Source organism: Capsella rubella, unplaced genomic scaffold (genome assembly GCF_000375325.1).
Source record: "Capsella rubella cultivar Monte Gargano unplaced genomic scaffold, Caprub1_0 scaffold_1, whole genome shotgun sequence".
In the NCBI taxonomy this organism is placed as follows: domain Eukaryota; kingdom Viridiplantae; phylum Streptophyta; class Magnoliopsida; order Brassicales; family Brassicaceae; genus Capsella; species Capsella rubella.
In genome coordinates, this window is record NW_006238923.1 from 9,193,517 (window position 1) to 9,216,811 (window position 23,295).

Consider the following 23,295-nt stretch of genomic DNA (forward strand, 5'->3'; position numbering starts at 1 on the left):
AAACAATGACCGTAGGAGATTATAACAGCATCCAAGGTTGGGAGTGTCAAATTTGGACAGAACTTCAAATCAAAGTAAGAAAGAAAAAAACTCTGATAACTTCAGAACTCAGATCAAATCCCACGCTCAATAGGGGACCCCATAGAGAAGAGTCCATCAAACTCAGATGTGATAGACATAGACACACACACACACAAACTCCACGTGGATCTTTGTTTTGTTCTTTCCCATGTAGAAAATCGCAGCCGTTCAATTTACGGTCAAACATACGATTTTTGATACGGCGGCGGGTCTTATCAGTTTCCTTCTTTGCTTCGAGGATTTGCCTTAGACCGGAAAATAAACCATTCCATGTTTTGTGTTTTCCATTTCCATTGTTACACTCAAATGATCAAAATAAACAAAGATCTTCAAATTTCTTTCACTATACATAAAATTGATGCACTACTTCATTATATTATGTACGAAAAAGAAGAGTAGAAAGCAAGACTTGCTCAATTGTCTTGCTCTAGAATTCTTAAAATTATTTGTTCTTGCTCTGCCAAAAAATAATGTTGAGTATTATTAGATTTTCCCAAATGACGACAAAAAATAAATTCCAAATGTGTGTATCTATCTATATAGATATAGAGCTATCAATAAGGTAGCTTTATAACATAGGGGACAAGTTGTTCAGAAGAGGTCTGAAGTAACTCTCAGTTCAACAGTTTACTGTTTTTTTGTGTTTTTTTTTTAATGGCTTCCACAGTTTATTTGTAGTACAACCGGCAACGGTCTCCAATATAAATCAAATGATGGTAATTAATCAACGGTGGAGAAAAGAAAAATTATGAGCCTTCTTTTTGAAACATGCATGTTTGGCCCTTAACTATATATGAAGTTAAAGGAGGCTAAAGATCATGTGAAAGCAATTATGAATGTACGTACATACGTGCGTGAATTGGTATAGATTTAGGTTATATAATTTAGATATTGTGTACGAATAAGAGGGGACCAAAATCTAACCAAATCTGTGCTTTCGATATTCACATCTTTCTAGCAAACTAAAAGTCTAAAACCCTTATTGTAAGATTATGATCGAGAACCAAACCTAAAGAAGAGATCGATAAGTCATCCTGCTTCTTCTTTGAGCCTCGTTTGATAAAAGCTGACAGAAAGTTTGCAATTTCACCATGTATATTTCACCTATTCAGAGATGTTAGCTATACATATCTAAACTTGTACGTATTTTACTATTTTTATTTGAGATGTTAATTATAAGCTACTATCATTTACATGTGCCCATGATTTGCGTTGCTACAAACATTAATGTTCCATATATAATGTCTACAGTAGTTTCGGGTCTAATTATTAGCGATCAATATCACATGATATGTATAACATGATCGCGTTCGTGTGAAAAAGAAAAGTCAAACACATAAAATATAGTGTTAGATGTATATATAAAGTCATAAAAGAGAGTGAGGCATTGTGCAGAGATAAAACCCACGCGTTTAGAAGAGAGGCGACAATTCTGGTATCAACTTTAATGTCGTACCCATTGCATGTAACCTATATCTCCGTAGCTTTGCCCCTTCGTTTTTATTTGCCTTCCATTTTCTTCTTTTTACTTCTAGACATTTCTTCAACTCAGACCTTAGTTATCATATTTCATTTCATCTATAAATGTTAACGAACTAATGATATCGAGAACTATGGACCGCTATGTTTCCCGTCAAGCTCACATTTACATTTTCTCAAGAGATGTGTTTCTGTGACACAAAATATCAAATCATTTATTATTATAAAAATAAATAATAAGATCTAAAATGTCGTATTACATTAGTAATTTTTTTTTAAGCTACAGTATGATAATTCTATCGAAAAAAAAGAAACTACAGTATGATAATTAATACTTATCATTTTTTATTTTTAAAATTTGAAACAGACGGGAAGCATGCATGTTGATCAAAAATAGAAATATACGGTTCCTTTTTAACAGCTTCTCAATCTGACAAATTGACCGTCCATGTTCGTATAAACCGCCGAGAGTATATATATATATATATATATCAGTTAGTCTCATTTCGACGAACTACAAAACTAAAACAGATGATTTAGTCTACCTTCTTGAATCACCAAACTATAAGGCTGAAAATTATCGTTTTCTAAGCATTCCCACACAAAAAAAATGTGCTCTCGATGCCTGTAGTGAGACCTATGCATATGGACATATGGTATATATTTCCACAAAGAATTCACAAATCTCTCTATGTCCACCCTCTTAATTTCTAAACATAATTAATTTTACCAGCGTTTTGTTGAGATAACATAGTTTTTTTTTTTTGGGTCAAAAGATAACAGAGTTTATATGTGCTTAATTAAGTGTTAGTAACCCTTTATCAGAAAAGAACAATGCTTTTTTTTTCGAGCTTCATAATTTTTCATGAAACAGCCTAAATGGCAACAAAAAAATAAAACATTTACATGCAATTAGAAATTATTGTCGTTATAAAAATACAGGAAAATATTGAGACATGCCTATGATAGATGGCGAGAATTACGTGATAGTAGTACAAAAAAAAATTACGTACGTGACAATTGCATGCAAGCCTTATTATGTTTAGGGTTTGAATTACTGAAGAGGTGATATGCCATTACGTTAATCGGTTTAAGAAAATCTACCGATATTAATTGATAAAGATTGTGGAAGAGATTTATGCTGACTTATTAGATGTAAAAACGTAATTAAATTAAATGACAAAAAAAAAGAAGAAAAAGAAATGAAATTGGTGGTTCAGATTAATTTCCGTAAACACAAAGGGTCATTAGTCACAATCGAGCAACAGTAGGGAAACCCTAAAGAGGCTACACCATGAAGAAAGAGCCCTAGTTGAGACAAATCCACGTGACTTTGGTTTTACACATAAATATAGAAAAGCAAAACCCTAAATAAGCAAATCGACCATAATCTCGTAAAAAGAACAGACAAAACACAACCTCATGTAGAAGGAACAATTTCTGAGCGCCGCCAGTGTTATTAATTCAGAATCATAATAATTTCACGATTCTCAATTCTCTCCTTTCAACTCCCAACATCATAATTTTTCTTTCCCATCCACAAACTACTGTGTACATCATTTTTTTAAACTATTTGTATTTTATTATTCTGACTAGCTAGAACTAATACTTGTTGTTCCCAAAAATACTGATAATTTTTTTGAAAAATACATACAAATTGTATATTGAAATTACTAAGAGCGGATACGGAGAATGTTTTTAAAATTAAAGTGCTGGTTTAGTGTCCCAATAGGATTAGTTTCAAGCATTAACACTTATTGCTAAAGAAAAAAAAAGTTGAGAAAACTCATGTCTTTCACTAGAAACAAAAGAATAAATCGAAAGGGTATAAATTCACATTATCGAGAGAGCTTCAAACTCTGACAGTAAGAAAGAAAGGTTCAAGGGTTATAATAATAAAAATGGTAAACAATAATTATGACTTTATGGTATTGTTACTCATCAAAAAGACATGCAACTTATTTTTACTCTGCTTTTATGTAAGTTCGAACGTGGAACATGAACTTCGTTAAAGGTACTTTTGCTTTCTGCATCTCTGATTGAGTCACATAAGTCAATAGAGATGTACGTCTCATTTGTATTTTATTTATTTTTGGTCAGGTAATTCTCTTTTAATAAAAAACAAATAAATGTGATTTTTTGTTCTATAAATACATAATCTGCTACCATCACATTCAGGTGCCTCAAAACCCTAAAAGAATCACTGAATAATAATAATAAGGATAAATACTTCATAGCTAAAAGAGATAACTCAGTCAGGTCAACAATGGAAGAAGCAATCATGAGACTCGAAGGTGCCGAACACAGAGAAGCCAACAACAATTCTCTAAAGAGAAAGCCATCAAGATCACCGTCCTCCACCGCTCCTAGCTCTCCCGGAGGAGTAACCACCTCAAAACCTGCCGCTGGAACCGGCGCATCCGGTGGCTCCACCATAAGGTACCGAGGCGTGAGGCGTAGGCCATGGGGTCGTTACGCTGCTGAAATACGCGATCCATTGTCTAAGGAGAGACGATGGCTCGGAACATTTGACACGGCGGAGGAAGCAGCGTGTGCATACGACTGCGCCGCTCGAGCCATGCGTGGTCTCAAAGCTCGAACCAACTTCGTCTACCCAATGCCTTCTCTTGACTCATACCACCACCGTATTTTCTCGCCTCCTCCGATGAATATGTTCCTTCTACGCGACGTTTTAAACGCTCAGTCTCTTTCTCCGTTCAACACCTTTGCTTACCCGCCTTGTAATCTCTCTAACGCAAACGACGCCGTTCACGAGTCCTTCACTAACGTTAACGATGTCTCCGAGGATCTCTCGCCTAAAGCTAAGAGGTCAAGTACCGCTGACAACGAGAGCCTGATCTCTATCTTCGAACCAGAACCAGCGGGGTCTGGCCTTCTTCAAGAAGTTGTTGAAAGCTTCTTACCAAAACCTAGCTCTCATCATGCTTCTACATTTCCAAAGTGCAACCAACCTTCCGTTGGTGTTTTCCCGACTATGCCGGAGACAGGTTTTCAGACAGATCTTGGTTTACCCAACGTCCATGTCGAAGGAAACGGATTTGGTGAGGTGAAATATCACGGAGAGTTGGGTTGGGCTGATCATGAGAGTGGCTTTGATTCAGCTACGATGCAGTACAATGGAAATGTTGGAATGCTTTATCAGTATTGCTTTCATGATTATTAGGACATTATTGTCGTTGTTGTGTTCTTACGTGCTTAATTAGTACCAATTCACTGTTTTTTTAGGGTTATGAGAAATTAGGTTATGGTATCTAAAGTCAAACCCTTGGTCTTTTGTTTTTTCGTCTAGTTGTATGATCAGTTTATCTCTCAAGAAAGAATGTTTTAGCAAAGGACAATAACTTTTATCTGAATATGAGCGACGTTAATTAATGGTGTATAGTAAAAATAACGAAAATAAATAGTCTAGGGGATGAAGACAATTCCAAAAGGACAAAAAGAGATCTTCAAGAAAAAATAGCTTTTTTCTAATAAGTTGACTTCAGAATGCATAAAGACAGCCTTTGTCCTCTTTGCTTTTTCTCCTTTGCCTTTTCCTTTCATATCACTGGAAGCACATAACTATAATTTAAGACACGCTTGGTTGTCGGTAAACTATCGCAAGTCCTAGAGGTTCGATCAAGATTCAAAAGTTGGAGTGTTTTAATAATACCATAAAAAAACTCAATAACCTATATTTGTGCACTTAATCTTGCATCGTTATTGCCTGTTTTGGTGATATATCGAATGCATGTGATTTTCTTAATTTTGCATCATTATTGCCTGTTTTAGTGATATATCGGATGCATGTGATTTTCTATTTTTCTAGGGGTACTCTTCACAAATATCCATGGATCTTCTACATATTGTAATGTTAGTTGATTTGATATGGAGGAGCGATGTTACGACTGTCTTTGGTTTAAGATAATCACATCAATCGTTACATGATGAAGAAGAATCTGAATAAATAAATAAATAAATTGAATTTTCTTCTAATATATATTTTCAATTTCATGTAAAGTACTAAGTATGTATCTTAAAATTAATAAGTTATCAATATTCAATCAAAATAAAATCACAAAATTCATTTGAATAAAATTTTTTGTTGCTAATATAATTATACACATACATATTTTTTTATTTACCAAATATAAATTGAAAAGATAATATGCAATTATCTTTGAAAATATTTTTGAAAGTTGCATGGCACATATAAAAGAGGTCAGTATATAGAAATGATATCTCTAAACAACATTTATATAAGAGTATAATAATAGTGAATCACTATTACTTAAGGACCGATGTCGCTTTTGGGGTTAGGAGTAGTTGAAAGTTACGTTGAAACATTATGAAAAGTTGGAGGATATACAGTTGGTTATTGATGGACTCCATCATCATTCCCGTGATGATCATACAAAGAGAAAAATATTTGTTCAAAGCCTTGAAGCTTCTTCATATATTAAATTGATCATATACACATGCAGAAAGGTATAACCTCTTCACATATTCATCTTTGATTCCTCTTCTTCTCTTTCCTATTCAAATTATGAACGACAAAGGAATCATGGAGACTGAGGCTTCCATTGGGGGGATGGTCACTGGCGGGCTGTCCCGGCAGACCAGCATCACCAAGACTAACTGCATTTGCTCACCAACCACTCACCCGGGGTCATTCAGGTGCAAGCTTCACCGGAGTCCTTCGCTGCAGCGTACCAAAAGTGTTGAGACTAACATACTTCAAAACCTTATGGCCAAGCCAGATGATCCTAGCACCGGAAATGAAGCAGCTAAGTAGTCAGTAGGAAGCTTAGGATTTGTTTTTAAGCTTTAACGCATTATGCTAGTGACCAAACAAAGTAGTATAACCCTATAATTAAACTCTCTTTGTGTCTATAGTCTTGCAGTTTATAGTTTTTTTTTTTTTTTATTATTATGTGGAAGAGTTTCTATCATTTGAAGTGTATGTCAAACATTTACATTTACTTTTTCAATAAATTTATTTATAAATTCTCCCGACTTATCGATTTTGGTTTAATATTTCAAATGTTAAGTGTTGTTGGGAAATGATTTTCTTATACTTGTTGCCTCAAGATCTTGGCCTTTAAGGTGTTTCAAAGGGCGTCAATGATCAGATTAACTTTTAGGTAGTACGTCACAAGTAGAGATCTAAAATAGACAAATAGTGCTACAATCAATATTGTCATCTTTCAAAAGATTGATTACTGAAAAGAACAACAGTGGAAACGATTGCAACTTTGTAAGTCGTTCCCAAATTATTTGAAGGTTTCTACTTTCTAGGTTCTAGGCTCCCCATTCACAGATTCTCTCCCCTATTATATGGGCCGGGCCGGGACGGGCCATGCCAAAGCTAGTTGACACAACTTTCATTACCTTTTGACAAAGCAACAAAGACAAATCTATAAGAGAACCGACGAATAGAAAACCACGTTTTTCCTACGTTCTCCATTAAAGTTGCACATTCAATGATAACATTATTATTAAAGGCATCTAATTCGATCATAATAGTGTGACGAATAACCAACAGTAACTACCATATACTGTTTCGTTGGCATATACGACCTTAGAAAATTTATAAACCGTTGCCCCCACTTCAAGGATTCCCAAGTTGTTGAAGTTTTCGACCAATCAATCTTTGTTATCTATTGTGTTAAAGCTAATCTCTCACACGCTATGTTTCGTATTAGATCCTTACATATATATCATTAGCCCAAATCTTTAGACATGTGCATATAGAATATATTAAAATCAGCCAAACATCGAGGGGTGCATTTCTATATTTGCTCGGATAAGACATAAAGGAAAAATAAGGGAATCGGATTCACGGCCATCGTTTATGTTGACTTCAGCTTCATCACATCTCTTATATAAAAGATATCTTACGATAGTTTTCTAAAGATATAGCTAACAAAACAACAACACTCGAAACACAAATAGAGCTAAAAGGTTCTAGTTTTTAAGGATGGTACTAGGAAACTCCTCCAATCACAAATCTCATCATCATCATCATAATCATCATCACCGGGACTCGATGAAGGAGTTTCGAGCTGTCATTGCAGCCGAAGAACCGATTCAGGGCTTCGAGTATGCTGATATGAGGAGGTCGAAGAGCGAGAAGATGGGCACAAGAGAGGTTGCAAAAGCAGAGGATGTTGACAAAGAAGCAGAGGAGTTCATCAAGTTTGAGCATACGAAGTTCAGTAAGTGGATGACTAAGAGTGCCTAGTTTATATGCAGGTAAAGAAATAAGAAATAATAAGTGACAAACCGTATTCTATAAAGATTGTATTAAATGATATTTGTGTGTTCTTCTTCTTTTTGTTTTTATTTTTGTTTTGCAACAAAATGGGTGCTGTTGTTACCTTTGTCTACAAAGGTGCATTGAAATAAAGACTTTTATGTACTTATAAATGTTTAGTCCCAACACAAAAGTTCTCTTCCAATAACATGCAAAAATCTAGTTTGAGCTTCGAATGGTAACTACACAAACCATAATATACTACAAGATATAGTCTAGGTATCACATTTAAATGCAAGATTGTCACACTAATCATGAATACATGAAATAAAGTGCAAGAATATATAAAATATAATTCTTTCTACAAGAGCTTAAGAGTTTGAACATTATATCTCATTAATATTAGACAAATGAAGAAACCCCTTTTATAAACCAAGAAAAGGGGAAAACACACAACACACACACACACACACACAAATGGCACATACAACAATTAAAGTCTTGTTTATTATGAAAAAACCCCTTTTTCAAACCAAGAAAAAAAGGGGAAAAAACATAAACACCAAAAAGGGAAAAACAGAGGATAGAGTTTTGTATTTTGTTTTCCTATAAAATGTAACCAAACCATAAAAAAGAGTAAAACAAAGACTCGCACCACTAGAGAATAGACCTGCAAAGAGGACATGTGGTGTGGTTATTACCAAACCATTTGTCAAGACAAGCTCTGTGGAAGAAATGCTTGCAAGAAACCAACTCACTCACTTCCTCTTCCTCTTCAAACCCACAAAGACACACACAACACTCTACTACTTTCTCTTCACCTTCTTCTTCCTCTTCTTCTACCTCTCCTTCTCCTCTGTTCTCACACAGAGACTTGAACTGTGTTATTGAGATTCTTCTACTCAAGAAATCCTCTTCGGGCACATCTTCATCTAATTCCATGGAGGCTTCGCTCTCGGATACCACAATCTGAAAAACAGACCTCACCATGTTCTTCAAGAGAGTGACTGAAACAACCGTGTTCATCACAAGAAGTGGTAGCACTCCTTCTGACGCTGTCGGAAACTGCGAAAGACCCATTCTTGTAAGTGATGTCTTCTTATGTAGATTATATCCTACAGAGATGAGAACTCTTTTGAAAGTTTTTGAGACTTTTTGAAAAAGAAAAAGAAATCTTTAGAAGAAGAGAAATAGAGAGGAAGTATAGCCGCCACTCATGTTTCCGATGGGCGATTGGGTTTTTGTATTTTAACCAGCGGTGGTCTAAACACGTGTCAACACGATAGAGGCTATGCTTAGAGACTCAATCCCTCTCAAGTCTCCACAACTTGATCGTGGTGGACTCTTCGTATTTTCAATAAGGTAGCTTCTTCCTTTTATAACGGAGAAAAAAAGAACATAAAATAAATGAAAAAAACTCTGTTTTTGTATGTTTCTGTGGTCTGTTTGTTTGTTGATCTTCTGACACGTATTGTGATAAGCCAACCAGATAGTGCGTTGTGGAGAGCTCCTTGTTCTCCCGAGGTCGACTCCTAATCGACACGTGGAGACTTCATCTCTCACGATCGCAAGCATGTAATTCGTACGGACGTGCTGACACGGCAGTCATCTTAACATAAAAAGTTGACAAATCCTTGCAGAGTCCACACATGTTCTGTTTCAGAACCTCACGATCTCTTCGTGTGATTGAGACCATGGATTGTTATTGACAACTCTCTTTTCTATATTATTCAGTTTAAGGAGATGGGGTAATTATCTATATATAACCTGTAGAGAGATGTATGTATATGTAAATGTTGAGATACAAATAGTACTAATTAGTATGTATGGCAACCTCAGAAGTATCTCATGGCTACAACAACTACTAATATGGTAAGGTCCTATGGAGAGGTGGTTGAATTGGATGGGCTTTCAACTTGTTATAACGATTTGAAGTAATCCTTCTCTGCGTTTTCAACTCTTTTCTCGAACAATTTCCATTCCAGTTGACATCTATCCCTCACCTGCAAACACAGAAATTTTAAAAAGATTGCTCCATTGGTTGCTTTCTCGTCAAGGTATCTAGAAACCTAAGACATCCCTAGGTATTTGTTATAGAGTGCAAGCTCTTCTTTTTCAGACAAGGCAAATACAAAACCAAGATTTCTTACCCCTTGCCATGGGGCTTTCCCGTTATCTGCTTTTCCCTGGATTCATATTGGCAAGAAAAAGAGAAAGAATGAGATTTTAATTGTTTTTTTTCTTAGAGAGGAGAAAGTAAAGAAGTTGGTTTAACCTCATTGCCAAGGGAAGGTATAAATTGATGAACGATCCACTGAGAGTCTACTATTCCTATCTTCTCATATGCAGGCTCCTTCATTTCCAAATATAAAAGTGAGAGCATCATCATCAATCGATCAAACATGCAGGTACGTTTATATGAAACATTTGAATATTTTGTGTACCTACCTCAACACATCTTCTGAGTGCAAAATCAAGACCCCAACCATGAACCAAATCATTCTGTTTTCAGTTCACAATAAGGTTTAAGTTAGAATTTGATTGGGAAAGGGATAAAGAAATTCTGCATATAGTGGAATAAGACAAGAGATAATAAAGTTTAATTGTGACCTGGATCATATGCCACACGCAGCGCCACGCAGCTCTTGAGAAGACAGGAGCCATGATCTCCACGAATCTGTGGTTTTATGAAAGACACAAAAGTTGAGCTAAATATGTGGACATCTAAAACTTGAGTTTGATAGAGAGATTATTATAACATACGCAGCACATGGAGGCCGGGGAGGATTAGAGCACCAATCTAGTTTTTCATCTGTTTCTTCCCTGATAAAGATTCAAGTCATATACATAACAGTATTGTAAGATAATTAAAGCCATCTAGAGAGGAAGTTATGAGTTTGATATATACTTATGGACTTCACTATGTTCTCTTCTTTTGGTGATCTGCCAATTAAACCCTGTCTCTGGGTCCAAACCAGGCTGTGAAATCTCAAGGCCATGCTTCTTCACCATTTTTATGTATCTGCAACAACAAACATATTTTTTTATTGGCTCAGTAAAATGGAAGTGAGAAAGTAAAAGAAACTCACTCTTCTGCGTTGAAGTGATCGACTCCAAGATCTTCATCCCATATGAATATATAATCGTATCGTGCTACAATGTCCGGGTGCAAGAATCTCTTTGCATACCACCTTAAAGTTTATAATATGGGAGTCAAGAAAGTCACATAGCAAGAGAAAGAAGAGAGGCTTAAGCAAAGATATTGATACCATTTCGTCTGCTTTTTGACACTTATGTGTATTGCAGTCTTAGACCACTCAAACTCATCATTCCACTCACTTGTTCTCCCATCGTAATGAAACAGAACAATTGTAAAGTTGTCTGAAAACTGGTTTTTGAGTAGACAATACATAATGAGTTTTACTATCAACCAAGCAAAAAAGAGAAAAAAAAGAAAGGGCATCACACAAACCTTGTTAACACATGCATCTATATTGTGTCTCTGATTATAACCCACTGTAAATGTTGCTAGATATCTCGGTTCTTTCTTCAAATCCTGAGAAAGCAGAGAAAAGAAACTTGAAGCTAGTGTCACTGATCACACATGAAAGATATGGTAATATCCAAGAATGAGGACAAACCTCATCAGGGCTCCCCCACAATCTGCGCAAGTACAAGTCTGACTCGGATGCAACAATACCGGGTGGTAATCTTTCAGCGCCTCGAGGATTTGAAGGCACCCATATCTGAACCAAAAACATTGTTTATAAGCTTTGGTTTTATTCTTGAAACATTAAAAGAAAAACATGTGTAAGTTCCAACATAAAAACATGCCTTTGAGTTATCATTGACTGTGGGAGGAGTTGCAATATCTGAATTCCTATGTGAGATATCAATGGAATGCAGAAGGTTTCTGGGGAGACTCGTCTACAAACACAATAAAAAGTGTTATGCAACAAATGGATTATAAATCTAAGAAAGAGAAGAAGTTGTTTGAAGAGAAAACAAGAAGAACCTCAGTGATCCATAAAGATGGAAAAGATAGTCCAAGAATAATGCCAAAAGCTATAGCAAACAAAGCAGTTGTAAGAAGCTTCACGCTATCGTCTGATCTCCTACTACTACTACTACAAGTTGGGCTGTGATAACAAACAACAATCACATTACCATCGATCTGATGTAGAAGAGAGAGCACAGTAAGATAAAAGGGGCTTTTCTTACCTGCGTGACAAGATTCCCATACTTAGGTTTTGATTACAACTTACAAGCAACAAATGTCATCAACACCATCTTCAATCACTCCTGTGTTATATTGATAAAACAAACTGCATATCACTTGAGCTATACAGGTTAAAAAAAACAAAACACGAATGATCTAATCAAAAGACTTTAGATGCTTTATCATCACCTAGATTAACAATACAATACTACATTCACGTGTCATCAGCAATGTTGATTAGTATACACGACAAAGCACGAAGGTGGTGATAGCAAAAACAGAACAATTAAAAAAAAGACATGACATTACAACGCAAAATTTGAGACGACGAGCAACGCGTTTTGATCAAATAAGTGATATTGTTTTACTTGAAGATCCTAATTCCTCCGGCGATCTCCAGTATTCCAGAGCAGACGACGTGTGGAACTGAAAGCTGTTCTGGTGATTAAAAAAAAAAAAAACTTAGATTTTTTTAATGATATGATTAGAGGAGTGATTACTGATTAGCCACATGGAAATTGGAAGCCAAAACGGAGAGTTTTATAGCCTTCACATATATAGAATTTTTATCAATTATTTTTTTGGGTTACTTATTACTCATATGGAAAAATATATTATTTAGTCATGATGACTCCTCACCCACCCAAGAAGATGAAGATCAACAAAGTTACGTATAACTCCTTTGATGGGTTTAATTTACAATTAACGTGGTTGAACGTTTCAAAAGTTTTAATACACTGTAGAAATAATATCATCCTATTTTTGGAAACTGTATATATCACATTTAACCTTTTTTGAAACGAAATCACTATTTTTGTGCATATGTATTTATTACAATATTTGTTACATTTTACAAATGTATATAGCAACTTATCTACCATTCTGCAATTTTTTAATGCTTTCCTGTTATACATGGTCATTTGGAGAAAATAAAAGGTGCAGAAATGGGCGACAAAAAAAAAAAAAAAAGGTGCAGAAATGAGTAAATAAAAATTGATATCTATTAATGTATTGTTTACTAATAGTATATTATTATTATTATTATCAATTCTTTATGGTATAAGATTTCTATAAGATTAGCACTCTTGAATTTATGATAAATAACTTTTTTCAAAATTGAATTGTTGGTTCGGACAAAAGTAAATACGATTTCAAGTTATGAAGTAACGTATAGCCAGGAAATTGAGAAGCATAAGTTGTGGCCTTGTATTAGATTGGATAATTATATTTTATGTTTTAACCTTTGGTGGCTCATCTTTAAAATAGGTGTATTTGCAATATATGATGTACATTTTAGCTTTACTGAATACGTCTTTGAGGTTCAAGAAGGCTACAACTACAAGTACTTGGATGCGAACTTGCAAAAACGTCCAAACCTTATAACTTTGAGCCAAGAGATTCATCATCTGATCCATAGCACTTCTAAGTTTTTTGAGCCAAAAGGGATGGTAAGTTTCATATTTTATTGATCATATTGGGTGTGGAGAACACCCAACTCTTCGCCAAGCCCCCAAAGTAAGCTCTTTTTCAAACATTACAACATGAAAACATGTTAAAAGCTTTTTGAAAAACATTTTTCAGATGGTATATACATAAAAAACAAAAAGAAATACAGAGAGTATATGGTATTTGAATAGGGTACCGGTTTTCTCATAGTAGAGGTTCAGCGAGTTCCATCTCATTCGCGCTCTCTTGTCCTGACTCAATTCTTCGTCCTCCCACAAAATCAATCCCGAGAAGTTGCCATGGCCAACACGCATATCTAGCTCTGTTTGATGTATTCATATCTCGATGGGTTTCTAATTCTTCAACTTTACGGTTTAGCTCTTGGATTCTTTCCCTCAACTTAGTCGCCCTATTGTCTGCGAGTCTCAGAGATCTCTCTGCTGCATCCCTTGCACCCATGGCTGCTGCAGCTGTCTCTTCCTTAAACTTTAGTTTCTTCTCTGATTCTATGATAGCTTGCTTTGCCTCTTCAAGTTCTTCTTTTAGCACAGACAGCTGAGCAAACAAAGCCAATAAGAGTTAAGACTGTCATTCCTTAGGCATACCTATAAATAGAACAGAGTACTTTGATAGGATCCAAAGAACTTCTTTACGCACTCTACCAAGAACAACACATCATAAAGAGACTTAATTAGTAGGAGAATCTCTACTCAGCCCTATTCCTAATACCCAGAGCAAATCCTGAATACACCAACTATCTCCTAGATTTCCTTTTAGCTCTCAAGCTAACTGACTCAAGTATAGTTACTGAGCTTGTCAACATAGCTATTATCCACACTACAAACCTCCTAGGGTACTAACAATGCTCCTGCACTAGACCACACCAGGACTAACCACACACCTGTGATGTGAAGTCTTGTTCAACAGCTCCACCAGCAGCAGCCTCCTGCTCGGCTGCTACTTTCCATCTTGCTATTTCTTCTTCAGCAGCAGCAATGTCAGTCATAAGCCCTTCAACCTATTATCCAAGGAACCAAAAGTTAAACAAACTCTTGAGACATATTGTATATACTTCGTAGCAAAAGCCAAATGATCCACAAAACAATCAGCTTTCACAGCAATAGCAAGCAAAAATTCACTCACATTTTCATTCGCTATCCTCTCTTTTTCTTTAAGTTCTTCAATTTGGCGCATTCTCTGGTTAAGCTCCTTCGTTTGAGTGTCCAATTGTTTCCTCAGAGCGTTAGTCTCTTCCCTGGTTGATACACACAAATAGAAGTGGTCCACGTAAGAGACACCAAGAAAAGCAAACAAAAGGATCGCTGTGAAAAGCAAACTACATTGGACAACAAGGAGTATCACATTTTAAAAAATGCATTAAAACAGTCACTTCCATGGAGATTTATTGAACATCAAGTACGATGCCTCAAGAACATTAGGTTCCCAATAAAAAGCTGCTCGAATACATAATGATTCTGCCACATCTTTCCTAGGTCACACGAATCAATGAGGTAAAACTAAGCATTTACTTTCTAGCGAATCCAAGTAAACTCCACTATCAAAGTTATTAGATATAAAGGAAGGATTATGCTTTAAAGAGCTTACCTTGCCTCCTCCAACAAGTGCTGCAGTTCAACGATCTCAAGTTGAGATGCCTTGACAATATTTTCCAATGTGCTGGCCTGCATTCCAATATAGAGACATCATAAGGTGCCCGCACAAATGAAATTCATCAAAACATAATCGGCATAAAGGAACACACACCAGGGAAAATATTTCATTCTCCTCCGTACTATGATCATCGGTACTACCACTACGAGAGTCCTGAACCTTTCCATCCTTTAAGAGTTTACTGAATTTGGAATCAATACCAACATTCCTCAAACCATTCTCTGCAGCCTGGAACAATTCTCTTTTTTGGGATGGCTGCTCCACGGTCATCCTTTTGGACAAAGCGCTCCTCAGTAAAGTACCAATATGTTCCTTCTCCTTAACTAATAGACCCACGGTTTCATTCAAATTCTTTAGTTCATGGCTATTCTCTTCCACCAAACTCTGTGCTTTCCCAGAAACCACTTTGGTCAGTTCGAAGATGGATTCCATACCTGCTAAAGAAGCTCGAATGTTCTCCTCCATCTCTGTCTCTTGAGGCATAAAGAAAGACTCAGACAAATCTGACTGTTCGGAACTATTTCCATCAACTATCCTTACAGCCTCGTAAAGCTGGTCATGGATCCTTGATACAAGATTCAGCTGATCCATCAACAAAGGACGCTGAGCTACCATCTTCAGTTCCATAGTCTTCAACTTCCCATCATACTCATCAACCAACTGTTTCAGTTCCAGAACTTCCCCTTCCAGCACACTTACCTTCTCTAAACTACCTTTCTCAAGTTCAGTAATCCTCTTGTCTTTCTCACTCACACCCCTCTCTAAATCATCAATAATTGAAGCCTTCTCTGCAACCTCTAATCGTAAATTACTGATAGCAGACTCCAACTGAGAAACTTCAATGGCTATCTCATAATTCCGCTGGTCCATCTGCTCCCTAGCTTCATTTCTCGACTTTGCAGTAGTATCAATCTGCCTAACGAGCTCCTCCACGATTTCATTAGTACGCTTAATAACTCCATACGCCACAGAAGCAAGACCAGTGTATTTCTGAGACTTGGGAAGACCCCCATTTGAAAAATTCTTAAAGCTGTTTACTTTACCAGATATCTTCTCAATCCCAGAAACCAACATATGCGACGAATTCTCAATCTCTGCTTTTAAACCATCTCTAGATCTCACAGCCTCATCAAGTTTCTTCGACATCTCATCCTGCTGCTTAATCAATTCATCCTTACCTTTATTCACATTCTCCAGCTCCTTTGTTAAACTCTCCTTCTCCTTCAAGACTTCATCTCGTTCTCGCTTAGACTCGTCACGCTTCTTAATTGCCTCGTGGGCAAGAGCCTTTAACCGATTGAATGACACCTGAAGCTCCGATTTCGAGCTCTCAGCAGCTTCTCGAGCTTTCTTCTCACGATCAAGCTCCGCGATTAGCTCCGTTATCCTCTCTTCCGATGAATCTTCCCGCGGCGGATCCTTTAAAACAACAGGCGCTGGTTCATCGGACTCAACATCGCTGAGGACAGCATCGGTGTCCTCATCGGTTCCGTTAGCCATCTCACCACCGTCGATCAGTGAAGACGATTTTGGCTTCTCTCCGATCTAGTTTTTGCTAATTGCAACAGTGGCGTGCAAGGAATTGGCGCAATTGCTTCACCAAAGAGGCAAACTTGGGAAAATGGAAGATCGAAATAAGCGTTTGCTACCAAACAGCCGTCTCCGATCGCAGGATAAAGATTTCCGGTAAGGGTATTAACTATTTAAAAGTAGGTGAAACAAAGAGCCGATCTTCTACGGCGGAGGAACTTCAAATACCACGACGGAGAAGACAGAAGAAAAAAGCAATTCTCGGCGTAGAGTTGGGTTGGTTTACTTATTTTTCAATTTCTTTTTGCTTTTTATTAAAAGATTTGGTAGGCTAGTTTTGTAAGGCCCAACTATGTCTTAAGCCCGTTTCATTCTATACTTTTTATCAATTTCTATAAAAATATTACAATTTACATATCACAGAAAAGATAGCAAGTATTATAGATGACATCAAATCTAAAATCTTATCTACATAGTTAAGGTTTAAGTTAATTAAGATCTTTATTAGTTAAAAGATTTGTTTAGGCCAGTAAACGGATAAATCATACCCGATAATATAGCTAACCGAACCTATTTCTCCAATCAAATTCCAATTTCAAAATGGAATAATAAAAAGAAACTAAAATATCCTGACTTGTAATTCTCTTATATACATTCACAAAGAAATCAATCATTCATTCAGCAGATTCAGCGTACGCAGACAGAACCGATTCATTAAGAAGGTAAACATAAATTGCACATTAAGATTTACTGATCAGTCTTCTCTCCAAGTTCACTTTTTCTACGATCTGAATTGATTACAAAGTTGGAACCTTTCACTACAGTTCCGACCGACGCTTCAGTTTCCTAGAAAAAATCGATTCTTTGATGAATTTTATATGTTTTCTAGCTTGTTAATGTAATCAAAAACAAGGAATAGAAGAAGATACTTGATCAGATCGATAATGCTCCAGCAAAAATTAATATAATTTTGGTTTTGCAGGGAAGTTTAAGTCAATCTGTGATGGGAAGTAGCAGTTCAAAACGCTCGAGCAAGAGAAGCAGTGGTAGATATCCTCAAAGTGCTTCTATATCTTCTTACGGGCACAATCCTCACCAAAACATCCCTCACTACACTCCTCAAGCTCCTGTTTCTTCATCTCTCAAAAAGTTTCCGCAGAAGAAGTATTCTCAGATCGGTGATTACTACCGTTCCATTGATGAGGTCCAGTTTCCATCATTGAATGTTTTTGGCTTTACGAGATTTTTGAGAGTTTTTGTGTTTGTTGATTCTGTTTATTGAATGTTCGTGGTTTATTATAGGTTACGGCTGCTCTTTCTCATGCTGGTTTGGAGTCATCGAATCTGATTGTTGGTATAGATGTCACTAAGAGCAATGAGTGGACAGGTGAAAGTTTGATTTTTTTTCTCTTCTTGATGTATGTTAAGCAATTGTTTGAAAATTTGAAGGGTTTTTGTGTAATGCTTTTTTGGTGGGTTTGATTTTGAATTCAGGAGCGAGATCTTTCAATAGGCAAAGCTTGCATTACATTGGAACAAGTCCAAACCCGTACCAGCAAGCGATTTCCATCATTGGAAAGACTTTATCTGTTTTTGATGAGGATAATTTGATCCCTTGTTATGGATTTGGAGATGGTAATAATTTTCTGCAAAGAAAAAAGACTTGTTAGTCTTGTATATCTTAAAGATAAATGTTTATTTAATTGTTTTTTTTTTGTGTTTGTATGTTTGATTCTTGCAGCTACAACACATGATCAGCATGTCTTCAGCTTCTTTCCGGATGATACATTCTGTAACGGCTTTGAAGAAGTCCTTTCACGTTATAGAGAGATTGTTCCTCAGCTGCGTCTTGCAGGTCGAGATTTAGAAACTCTATTTCCTGCTCGTGTGTGTTTAGTGTTCTTTTACATGATCTTTGGTTGCTCATGTCACAGGGCCAACTTCTTTTGCACCCATTATCGAAAGGGCCATGACAATTGTGGAAGAAAGTGGAGGGCAGTACCATGTTCTTCTCATAATTGCTGATGGACAGGTGAATAAATATTTTGGTTTTGCTACATTCATTATCCGACATTAATCGCATGATTAACTAGGTTTTGATGTTTATGAATGTCAGGTAACCAGAAGTGTTGATACAAATCAAGGCGGCCTCAGCTCCCAAGAACAAAAGACCATTGATGCGATTGTTAGAGCTAGGTACATATCTGATATCTCTCCTTACGTTTAGTCAAAATCAGATATATAATAACCTCTGTGCTCTAACTTATGGTGCAAATCGCAGTGCATATCCTTTATCGATAGTTCTGGTTGGTGTTGGAGATGGTCCTTGGGATACAATGAGACAGTTTGATGACAACATCCCCGCTCGTGCCTTTGATAATTTTCAGTTTGTGAACTTCACGGAGATTATGGCAAAGAACCTTGATCCTGGAAGAAAAGAAGCAGAATTTGCACTTTCCGCCTTGATGGAGATCCCGTCTCAGTATAAGGCCACCCTCGAGCTCGGCTTACTCGGGTTAATATCTTGATATTTTATTGACAGTATTACTGTAACTACTGCAACTACAAAACTCTTTATATAACCAGCAAATGCCCTTGTTTCCAAATTTGCAGACGAAGAACTGGAAAGTCTCCAAACAAGATTGCTCTTCCACCACCAATCAGTGCTAGTACTACTAATCCATTTCTAAACACCAGCTCGAAAACTTCCTGGTCAAACACTGTTGCCACTGCACCGCCTATTTCAGCTGATAGTAACGTGAGAGAGGTTTGTGTATAGGCCTTTAATCATAAAGAAACTGTGCAATAATCACTCATTTAACCAAATTTTTCAAATGAATTTCAGAATTGCCCTATCTGTCTGGTTAATGCAAAGAACATGGCATTCAACTGTGGCCATCAGACTTGCCATGAATGTGGACAAGACATTGATAAGTGTCCCATATGCCGCAGCACGATTGCAGTTCGCATCAAGCTCTATTGATGAATGGTACTTTTTTCATTAGATCATCGACCACAAGGTGAACGAAACCCATTATTTTTTCTCTAGGCTTCGCCATTGTTTCTAATCTCTATAGGAATAAACGATTTTTGTGGTTCTCCATTTATTCTTTCTGTATATAGTTTATTCTCAGTGCACTCGATTGAACACAAAGTGCAGTGATTAGCTTTCAGTATTATAAGCTTCAGAGCTTTTTTAATAATAGATTGTTTCCATGATAGCGTGAAAATATTTCATTTACATACAATTCGTGTTACTCATCTGTCCATTGGACCATTGAAGTAACTAGGGGTGGTTGTGAACATAAAATCCAAACTAAACAGTGAACAGAAACATATCTTTTTATACTGAAGCCAAGCCAACCACATTAGTTAACGTAATGTTTTAAGTTAAGCATATCCCACAAGCCACATCAGATTAAAGTACTATAGTAAACCGCAAAACATTGCATAACATCAAGTACTTACTACTACTATGTTATCTGTAACCGAAACGATGATTTTTCAAAGCAAATACCTTACCAGTTCCGGGGCTGGAGCGCGACAAGCATACCGTTCTTCATGTATAATGTAGTCGTGAGCTTGGGAACAATCTCCTGTCCTTGAACCACTTTGACTGAATATCTCATCAAAACTGTTGCAGCCACCATTTTCATCTGTGTATAGGCAAACTTCTTCCCAACACATAGCCTTGGACCTGCGTTGAACACAACGAACTTGAACTGATCGCCGCTCACGATTCGTCCTTCTTTAATCCATCTCTCTGGTTTGAAATCTTCCCAGTCTTTCCCCCAAATTGATTCTAATCTCCCCATCGAGTAAACAGAGTAGTGAATCCTAGCGCCTTTCTTCACCATTGTCCCATCGGGTAACACATCGTCTTCTAAAGCTTGTTTCATCTCCATTGGTACTGAAGGGTAAAGCCTCAGTGACTCTGTTAAAGCGGCTTGGAGATACACCATTTCCCTAAGCTCTTCAACCTCGAATTGATCTTTTGTTTCTTGTGTTGTACGTTTCCCTTGAATCTCCCTGATTTCGCTTAGGATTCTCTTCTCGACTTGGGGATGTTTTTGAACTAGCCAGAAAAACCACACGAGGGCTACTGATGTAGTGTCTCGACCCGCAATGATGAGACTTGTGCAGAACTCTCTGAAGTACTTGTCTGAAAAGTAGTTTCCTCTTGTGGTACCTTCTTCTTTCTCGTACTCTCTCTGCATAATGCGTGACAAGAGATCAGAGGAATCGTGTAAGTTTCTCAGTTTCCTCATCTTGTTCCTCCTCTCTCTGACTGTCTTGTTGGCAAATGCGTGGACGATTCTAACCGCTTTCTTTAGCTTTTTCTCATACCCAATTCCTAGAAACCTCATTGGCTTCCACACAAAAGGAGGTAACAGAAACCTTGCAAGTGTATACTCTGTGGCTTCTTCAAAAGCCTTAGCAAAGGGAATCTCCGGTAAATCAATCTCTAAAGATCCGGGATAAACCCCAAAGGCAGAGATACAGATGTTGTCGAAGGTGAAACGCAGGAGCACATCTTGTAGATCAAAGACTCTCTTAGAAGTAGACAACATCTCCAACAGCGGCACAAGCTTATGGTCCACCAGATCTCTCATCGTTGTAAACGTGTGTTCCAAGAAACGAGAAGAGTGCATCTCGGTTTTAGCCACGCGTCTCTCTTCCATCCAAAGCTCATTATCAGCATTGAAGATCCCATCTTCAAGAAGATCACGAAACCTCTCTCTATAAAACTCACCCTTTGGATAGTTCTTGAAATTGGTTTTGAGAATGTGCTCGATGTTTGCAGGATTTGCGGTCATGATTCCGTAAGCCCCACCGAACCAAATTCCCCTGTAATGAAACGTCCCACCAGCTCTAACCACGCCTCTGGTGCACCAACTTAACAGATCGTCTTTGTTTAAGGCTAACAGCGGTATGATTCCCAACACTGGCCACATTACTGGGCCACCTTTGCTCACTAACTTCTCACGCAAGTAACTAAGAAGAAAAAGCCCTACTAGAGCTAAAGCCACGTCCGATAACTTCAAGTGGGCGTATACCCATTCCACCGCAGAAATCAACATTATAATCTCCACTACGTTAGAGACTTTCGGTATTTAGTTAAGAAACACACAAAAGGTTAAGGCTTTTTTGCTGAGTTGCAAATGCAGAACTAAGATGGCAAGAGTTATAAATAACGAGAGTAATGAGATAGCAGAGTTCTTAAATGATCATACCAACTTCATTAGACCCTTAAAACTGTATTAACTATTCTCGGCTATATAGCTGAATGAGGAGGAATGATAGTTATAATAGTGGGGTTAGCTGTATAGTAGTTTACTGATTATGTAGCATATACAAAAATGTTAATGAAGTAATGAGTTTCAGAGCAATGTACACTTTGGCTGATTATATAAACTATCCTAATTTTAATCACTGAATTTTTAAATATATATTTGTTGCTGCGATTAACTCTACGGCCTTATAATTAGATATTTCTTCAAACATATATGGTTTCACATATGAATGGGATATTTTTCATTTTTGTTCAAAAACACTTATCTTAGAAATATAATCTATCTGGCAGGCTCTCTAACTCCCAACGACTTTAATCGTAGGTGGTGAACTAAGGATCGTCATCTCCAAACTTCATGGTTTAATCATTAATTATGGTCATTACTAAGTTTATAAAACATTAATCATGGTCCCCCTTCTTTACCTAGCTCTTACACATAGAGATAGCCTTTTTCTATGGAGTTTACTATGTATTGTTCTTGTAAGAAACATATATACTAATCTCTTCTTTCTTGTGTAGATGATTTTTTAGGTTTTTATTTTTTTCTAAAATAGATGATTTTCTCAAAAATCTATCCAAAATTAAATATTGTTTTATGGATTTTATCAGTTTATATTCTGCAGATTGTTTTTTTTATTGGTTGAATTGTGTTTAAGTAATATTAAATGATTTGTTTTAGAAATAAACAAAACTTAAATGTGTTCTTAATCTATGTGCATTTGATCAAAAGATCATTATATTCTAGAACGGAGAGAGTACTGTTTTATCGGGGAAAATGGAGTTTAATCAAATAAACATTGAACTTATTCGGGTAAACTATTTTTTTTAGAAGATTACATATATATATATATATATATATATCTATTAGAATATTGAAAATTCTTTGCAAGTAGAAATAAAGGATTAATGTGATAATGTCATATTGTCCATCAATCGTTTTCGTCTTTGATGCTGAGAAATTAACTTCTTACCAAACTCTCTTTCTTATAACTAACTTTAATTTAGGGTTCCTGTGGACTATATTATAGTATCTGTCTTCTTTTTCTATCCAATCGTTTGGATTAGTACTATTTTTAAAAGCATCTAATTATCCAAGTTTTGTAACCAAATCCAAAATGGTATTATGAGCTATGCCAAGTGGGCTTCCTCTGCCTATAGGTTGGACCAACCTATTTGTCACCATAATTTTGGCCATCGCTTTATTCCCACACAAGTAAAAGTAATGAACATCCAAATTTCATTTTGCAACTATATATATATTTTTAATAATGTGAAATTATTGTTAACCAATGAGTGGTTGAAATTTCAGATAATTTGGGA

General features: G+C 36.5%; 8 protein-coding genes across 11 annotated transcripts; 4 read left to right on the forward strand and 4 right to left on the reverse strand.

Annotated features, from left to right (window-relative positions):
• Positions 1-3,826: 3,826 nt before the first annotated feature.
• Positions 3,827-4,744, forward strand: LOC17899368 (ethylene-responsive transcription factor ESR2). Its single transcript, XM_006306236.1, has one exon. It carries the CDS (start codon positions 3,827-3,829, stop codon positions 4,742-4,744), a length of 918 nt encoding a protein of 305 aa, XP_006306298.1.
• A 1,327-nt stretch (positions 4,745-6,071) lies between these two features.
• On the forward strand, positions 6,072-6,493 carry LOC17897562. The gene has a single exon (XM_006303416.2). The coding sequence runs from the start codon at positions 6,107-6,109 to the stop codon at positions 6,353-6,355; it is 249 nt and encodes an 82-aa protein (XP_006303478.1). The 5' UTR covers positions 6,072-6,106; the 3' UTR covers positions 6,356-6,493.
• A 999-nt stretch (positions 6,494-7,492) lies between these two features.
• Positions 7,493-7,924, forward strand: LOC17900248. Its single transcript, XM_006303410.2, has one exon. The coding sequence runs from the start codon at positions 7,541-7,543 to the stop codon at positions 7,802-7,804; it is 264 nt and encodes an 87-aa protein (XP_006303472.1). The 5' UTR covers positions 7,493-7,540; the 3' UTR covers positions 7,805-7,924.
• A 266-nt stretch (positions 7,925-8,190) lies between these two features.
• Positions 8,191-9,429, reverse strand: LOC17900243 (probable E3 ubiquitin-protein ligase XERICO). Its single transcript, XM_023777217.1, has one exon. The coding sequence runs from the start codon at positions 8,894-8,896 to the stop codon at positions 8,474-8,476; it is 423 nt and encodes a 140-aa protein (XP_023632985.1). The 5' UTR covers positions 8,897-9,429; the 3' UTR covers positions 8,191-8,473.
• A 131-nt stretch (positions 9,430-9,560) lies between these two features.
• Positions 9,561-12,513, reverse strand: LOC17898682. Of its 2 annotated transcripts, none has more exons than XM_023777215.1 (15): positions 12,345-12,513; positions 12,038-12,118; positions 11,832-11,955; positions 11,651-11,743; positions 11,458-11,562; positions 11,289-11,372; positions 11,086-11,204; positions 10,906-11,007; positions 10,725-10,838; positions 10,580-10,639; positions 10,427-10,493; positions 10,265-10,318; positions 10,092-10,169; positions 9,967-10,002; positions 9,561-9,819 (listed from the first exon to the last, which is right to left on the reverse strand). In XM_023777215.1, exons 2-15 carry the CDS (start codon positions 12,055-12,057, stop codon positions 9,736-9,738), a joined length of 1,140 nt encoding a protein of 379 aa, XP_023632983.1. In that variant the 5' UTR covers positions 12,058-12,118; positions 12,345-12,513; the 3' UTR covers positions 9,561-9,735. The 2 variants fall into 2 exon arrangements, with proteins under 2 accessions (XP_023632983.1, XP_023632984.1); XM_023777216.1 differs by having other exon boundaries at positions 12,038-12,141.
• A 773-nt stretch (positions 12,514-13,286) lies between these two features.
• On the reverse strand, positions 13,287-16,965 carry LOC17900008 (paramyosin). Of its 2 annotated transcripts, XM_023777518.1 has the most exons (6): positions 15,246-16,965; positions 15,087-15,163; positions 14,625-14,736; positions 14,383-14,499; positions 13,678-14,036; positions 13,287-13,557 (listed from the first exon to the last, which is right to left on the reverse strand). In XM_023777518.1, exons 1-5 carry the CDS (start codon positions 16,650-16,652, stop codon positions 13,686-13,688), a joined length of 2,064 nt encoding a protein of 687 aa, XP_023633286.1. In that variant the 5' UTR covers positions 16,653-16,965; the 3' UTR covers positions 13,287-13,557; positions 13,678-13,685. The 2 variants fall into 2 exon arrangements, with proteins under 2 accessions (XP_023633286.1, XP_023633285.1); XM_023777517.1 differs by having other exon boundaries at positions 13,287-14,036.
• A 328-nt stretch (positions 16,966-17,293) lies between these two features.
• Positions 17,294-19,901, forward strand: LOC17900224 (E3 ubiquitin-protein ligase RGLG5). Of its 2 annotated transcripts, none has more exons than XM_023777519.1 (10): positions 17,294-17,404; positions 17,665-17,886; positions 17,985-18,069; positions 18,177-18,317; positions 18,424-18,537; positions 18,617-18,714; positions 18,799-18,878; positions 18,964-19,197; positions 19,296-19,449; positions 19,528-19,901. In XM_023777519.1, the coding sequence occupies exons 2-10, from the start codon at positions 17,686-17,688 to the stop codon at positions 19,663-19,665; spliced, it is 1,245 nt and encodes a 414-aa protein (XP_023633287.1). In that variant the 5' UTR covers positions 17,294-17,404; positions 17,665-17,685; the 3' UTR covers positions 19,666-19,901. The 2 variants fall into 2 exon arrangements, with proteins under 2 accessions (XP_023633287.1, XP_023633289.1); XM_023777521.1 differs by having other exon boundaries at positions 19,296-19,440.
• A 105-nt stretch (positions 19,902-20,006) lies between these two features.
• LOC17900016 (cytochrome P450 86B1) lies at positions 20,007-21,844 on the reverse strand. The gene has a single exon (XM_006303795.2). The coding sequence runs from the start codon at positions 21,761-21,763 to the stop codon at positions 20,201-20,203; it is 1,563 nt and encodes a 520-aa protein (XP_006303857.1). The 5' UTR covers positions 21,764-21,844; the 3' UTR covers positions 20,007-20,200.
• Positions 21,845-23,295: the final 1,451 nt, after the last annotated feature.

Bases quoted from the DNA above. Each gene is read 5' to 3' on its own strand.
- LOC17899368 (XM_006306236.1), top strand. From the start codon at position 3,827: ATGGAAGAAGCAATCATGAGACTCGAAGGTGCCGAACACAGAGAAGCC.
- LOC17897562 (XM_006303416.2), top strand. From the start codon at position 6,107: ATGAACGACAAAGGAATCATGGAGACTGAGGCTTCCATTGGGGGGATG.
- LOC17900248 (XM_006303410.2), top strand. From the start codon at position 7,541: ATGGTACTAGGAAACTCCTCCAATCACAAATCTCATCATCATCATCAT.
- LOC17900243 (XM_023777217.1), bottom strand. From the start codon at position 8,896: ATGGGTCTTTCGCAGTTTCCGACAGCGTCAGAAGGAGTGCTACCACTT.
- LOC17898682 (XM_023777215.1), bottom strand. From the start codon at position 12,057: ATGGGAATCTTGTCACGCAG. The intron at 10,839-10,905 runs GTGAGTTTCTTT...TTGTTGTTGCAG, and splicing joins GATCACTTCAACGCAGAAGA to ATACATAAAAATGGTGAAGA. The intron at 10,003-10,091 runs GTTAAACCAACT...ATATGAATCCAG, and splicing joins TACCTTCCCTTGGCAATGAG to GGAAAAGCAGATAACGGGAA.
- LOC17900008 (XM_023777518.1), bottom strand. From the start codon at position 16,652: ATGGCTAACGGAACCGATGAGGACACCGATGCTGTCCTCAGCGATGTT. The intron at 15,164-15,245 runs GTGTGTGTTCCT...ATTGGAATGCAG, and splicing joins AGAATGAAATATTTTCCCTG to GCCAGCACATTGGAAAATAT. The intron at 14,737-15,086 runs GTAAGCTCTTTA...TGTATCAACCAG, and splicing joins CACTTGTTGGAGGAGGCAAG to GGAAGAGACTAACGCTCTGA.
- LOC17900224 (XM_023777519.1), top strand. From the start codon at position 17,686: ATGGGAAGTAGCAGTTCAAAACGCTCGAGCAAGAGAAGCAGTGGTAGA. The intron at 18,318-18,423 runs GTAATAATTTTC...TGATTCTTGCAG, and splicing joins TTGTTATGGATTTGGAGATG to CTACAACACATGATCAGCAT. The intron at 19,450-19,527 runs GTTTGTGTATAG...AATGAATTTCAG, and splicing joins CTGATAGTAACGTGAGAGAG to AATTGCCCTATCTGTCTGGT.
- LOC17900016 (XM_006303795.2), bottom strand. From the start codon at position 21,763: ATGTTGATTTCTGCGGTGGAATGGGTATACGCCCACTTGAAGTTATCG.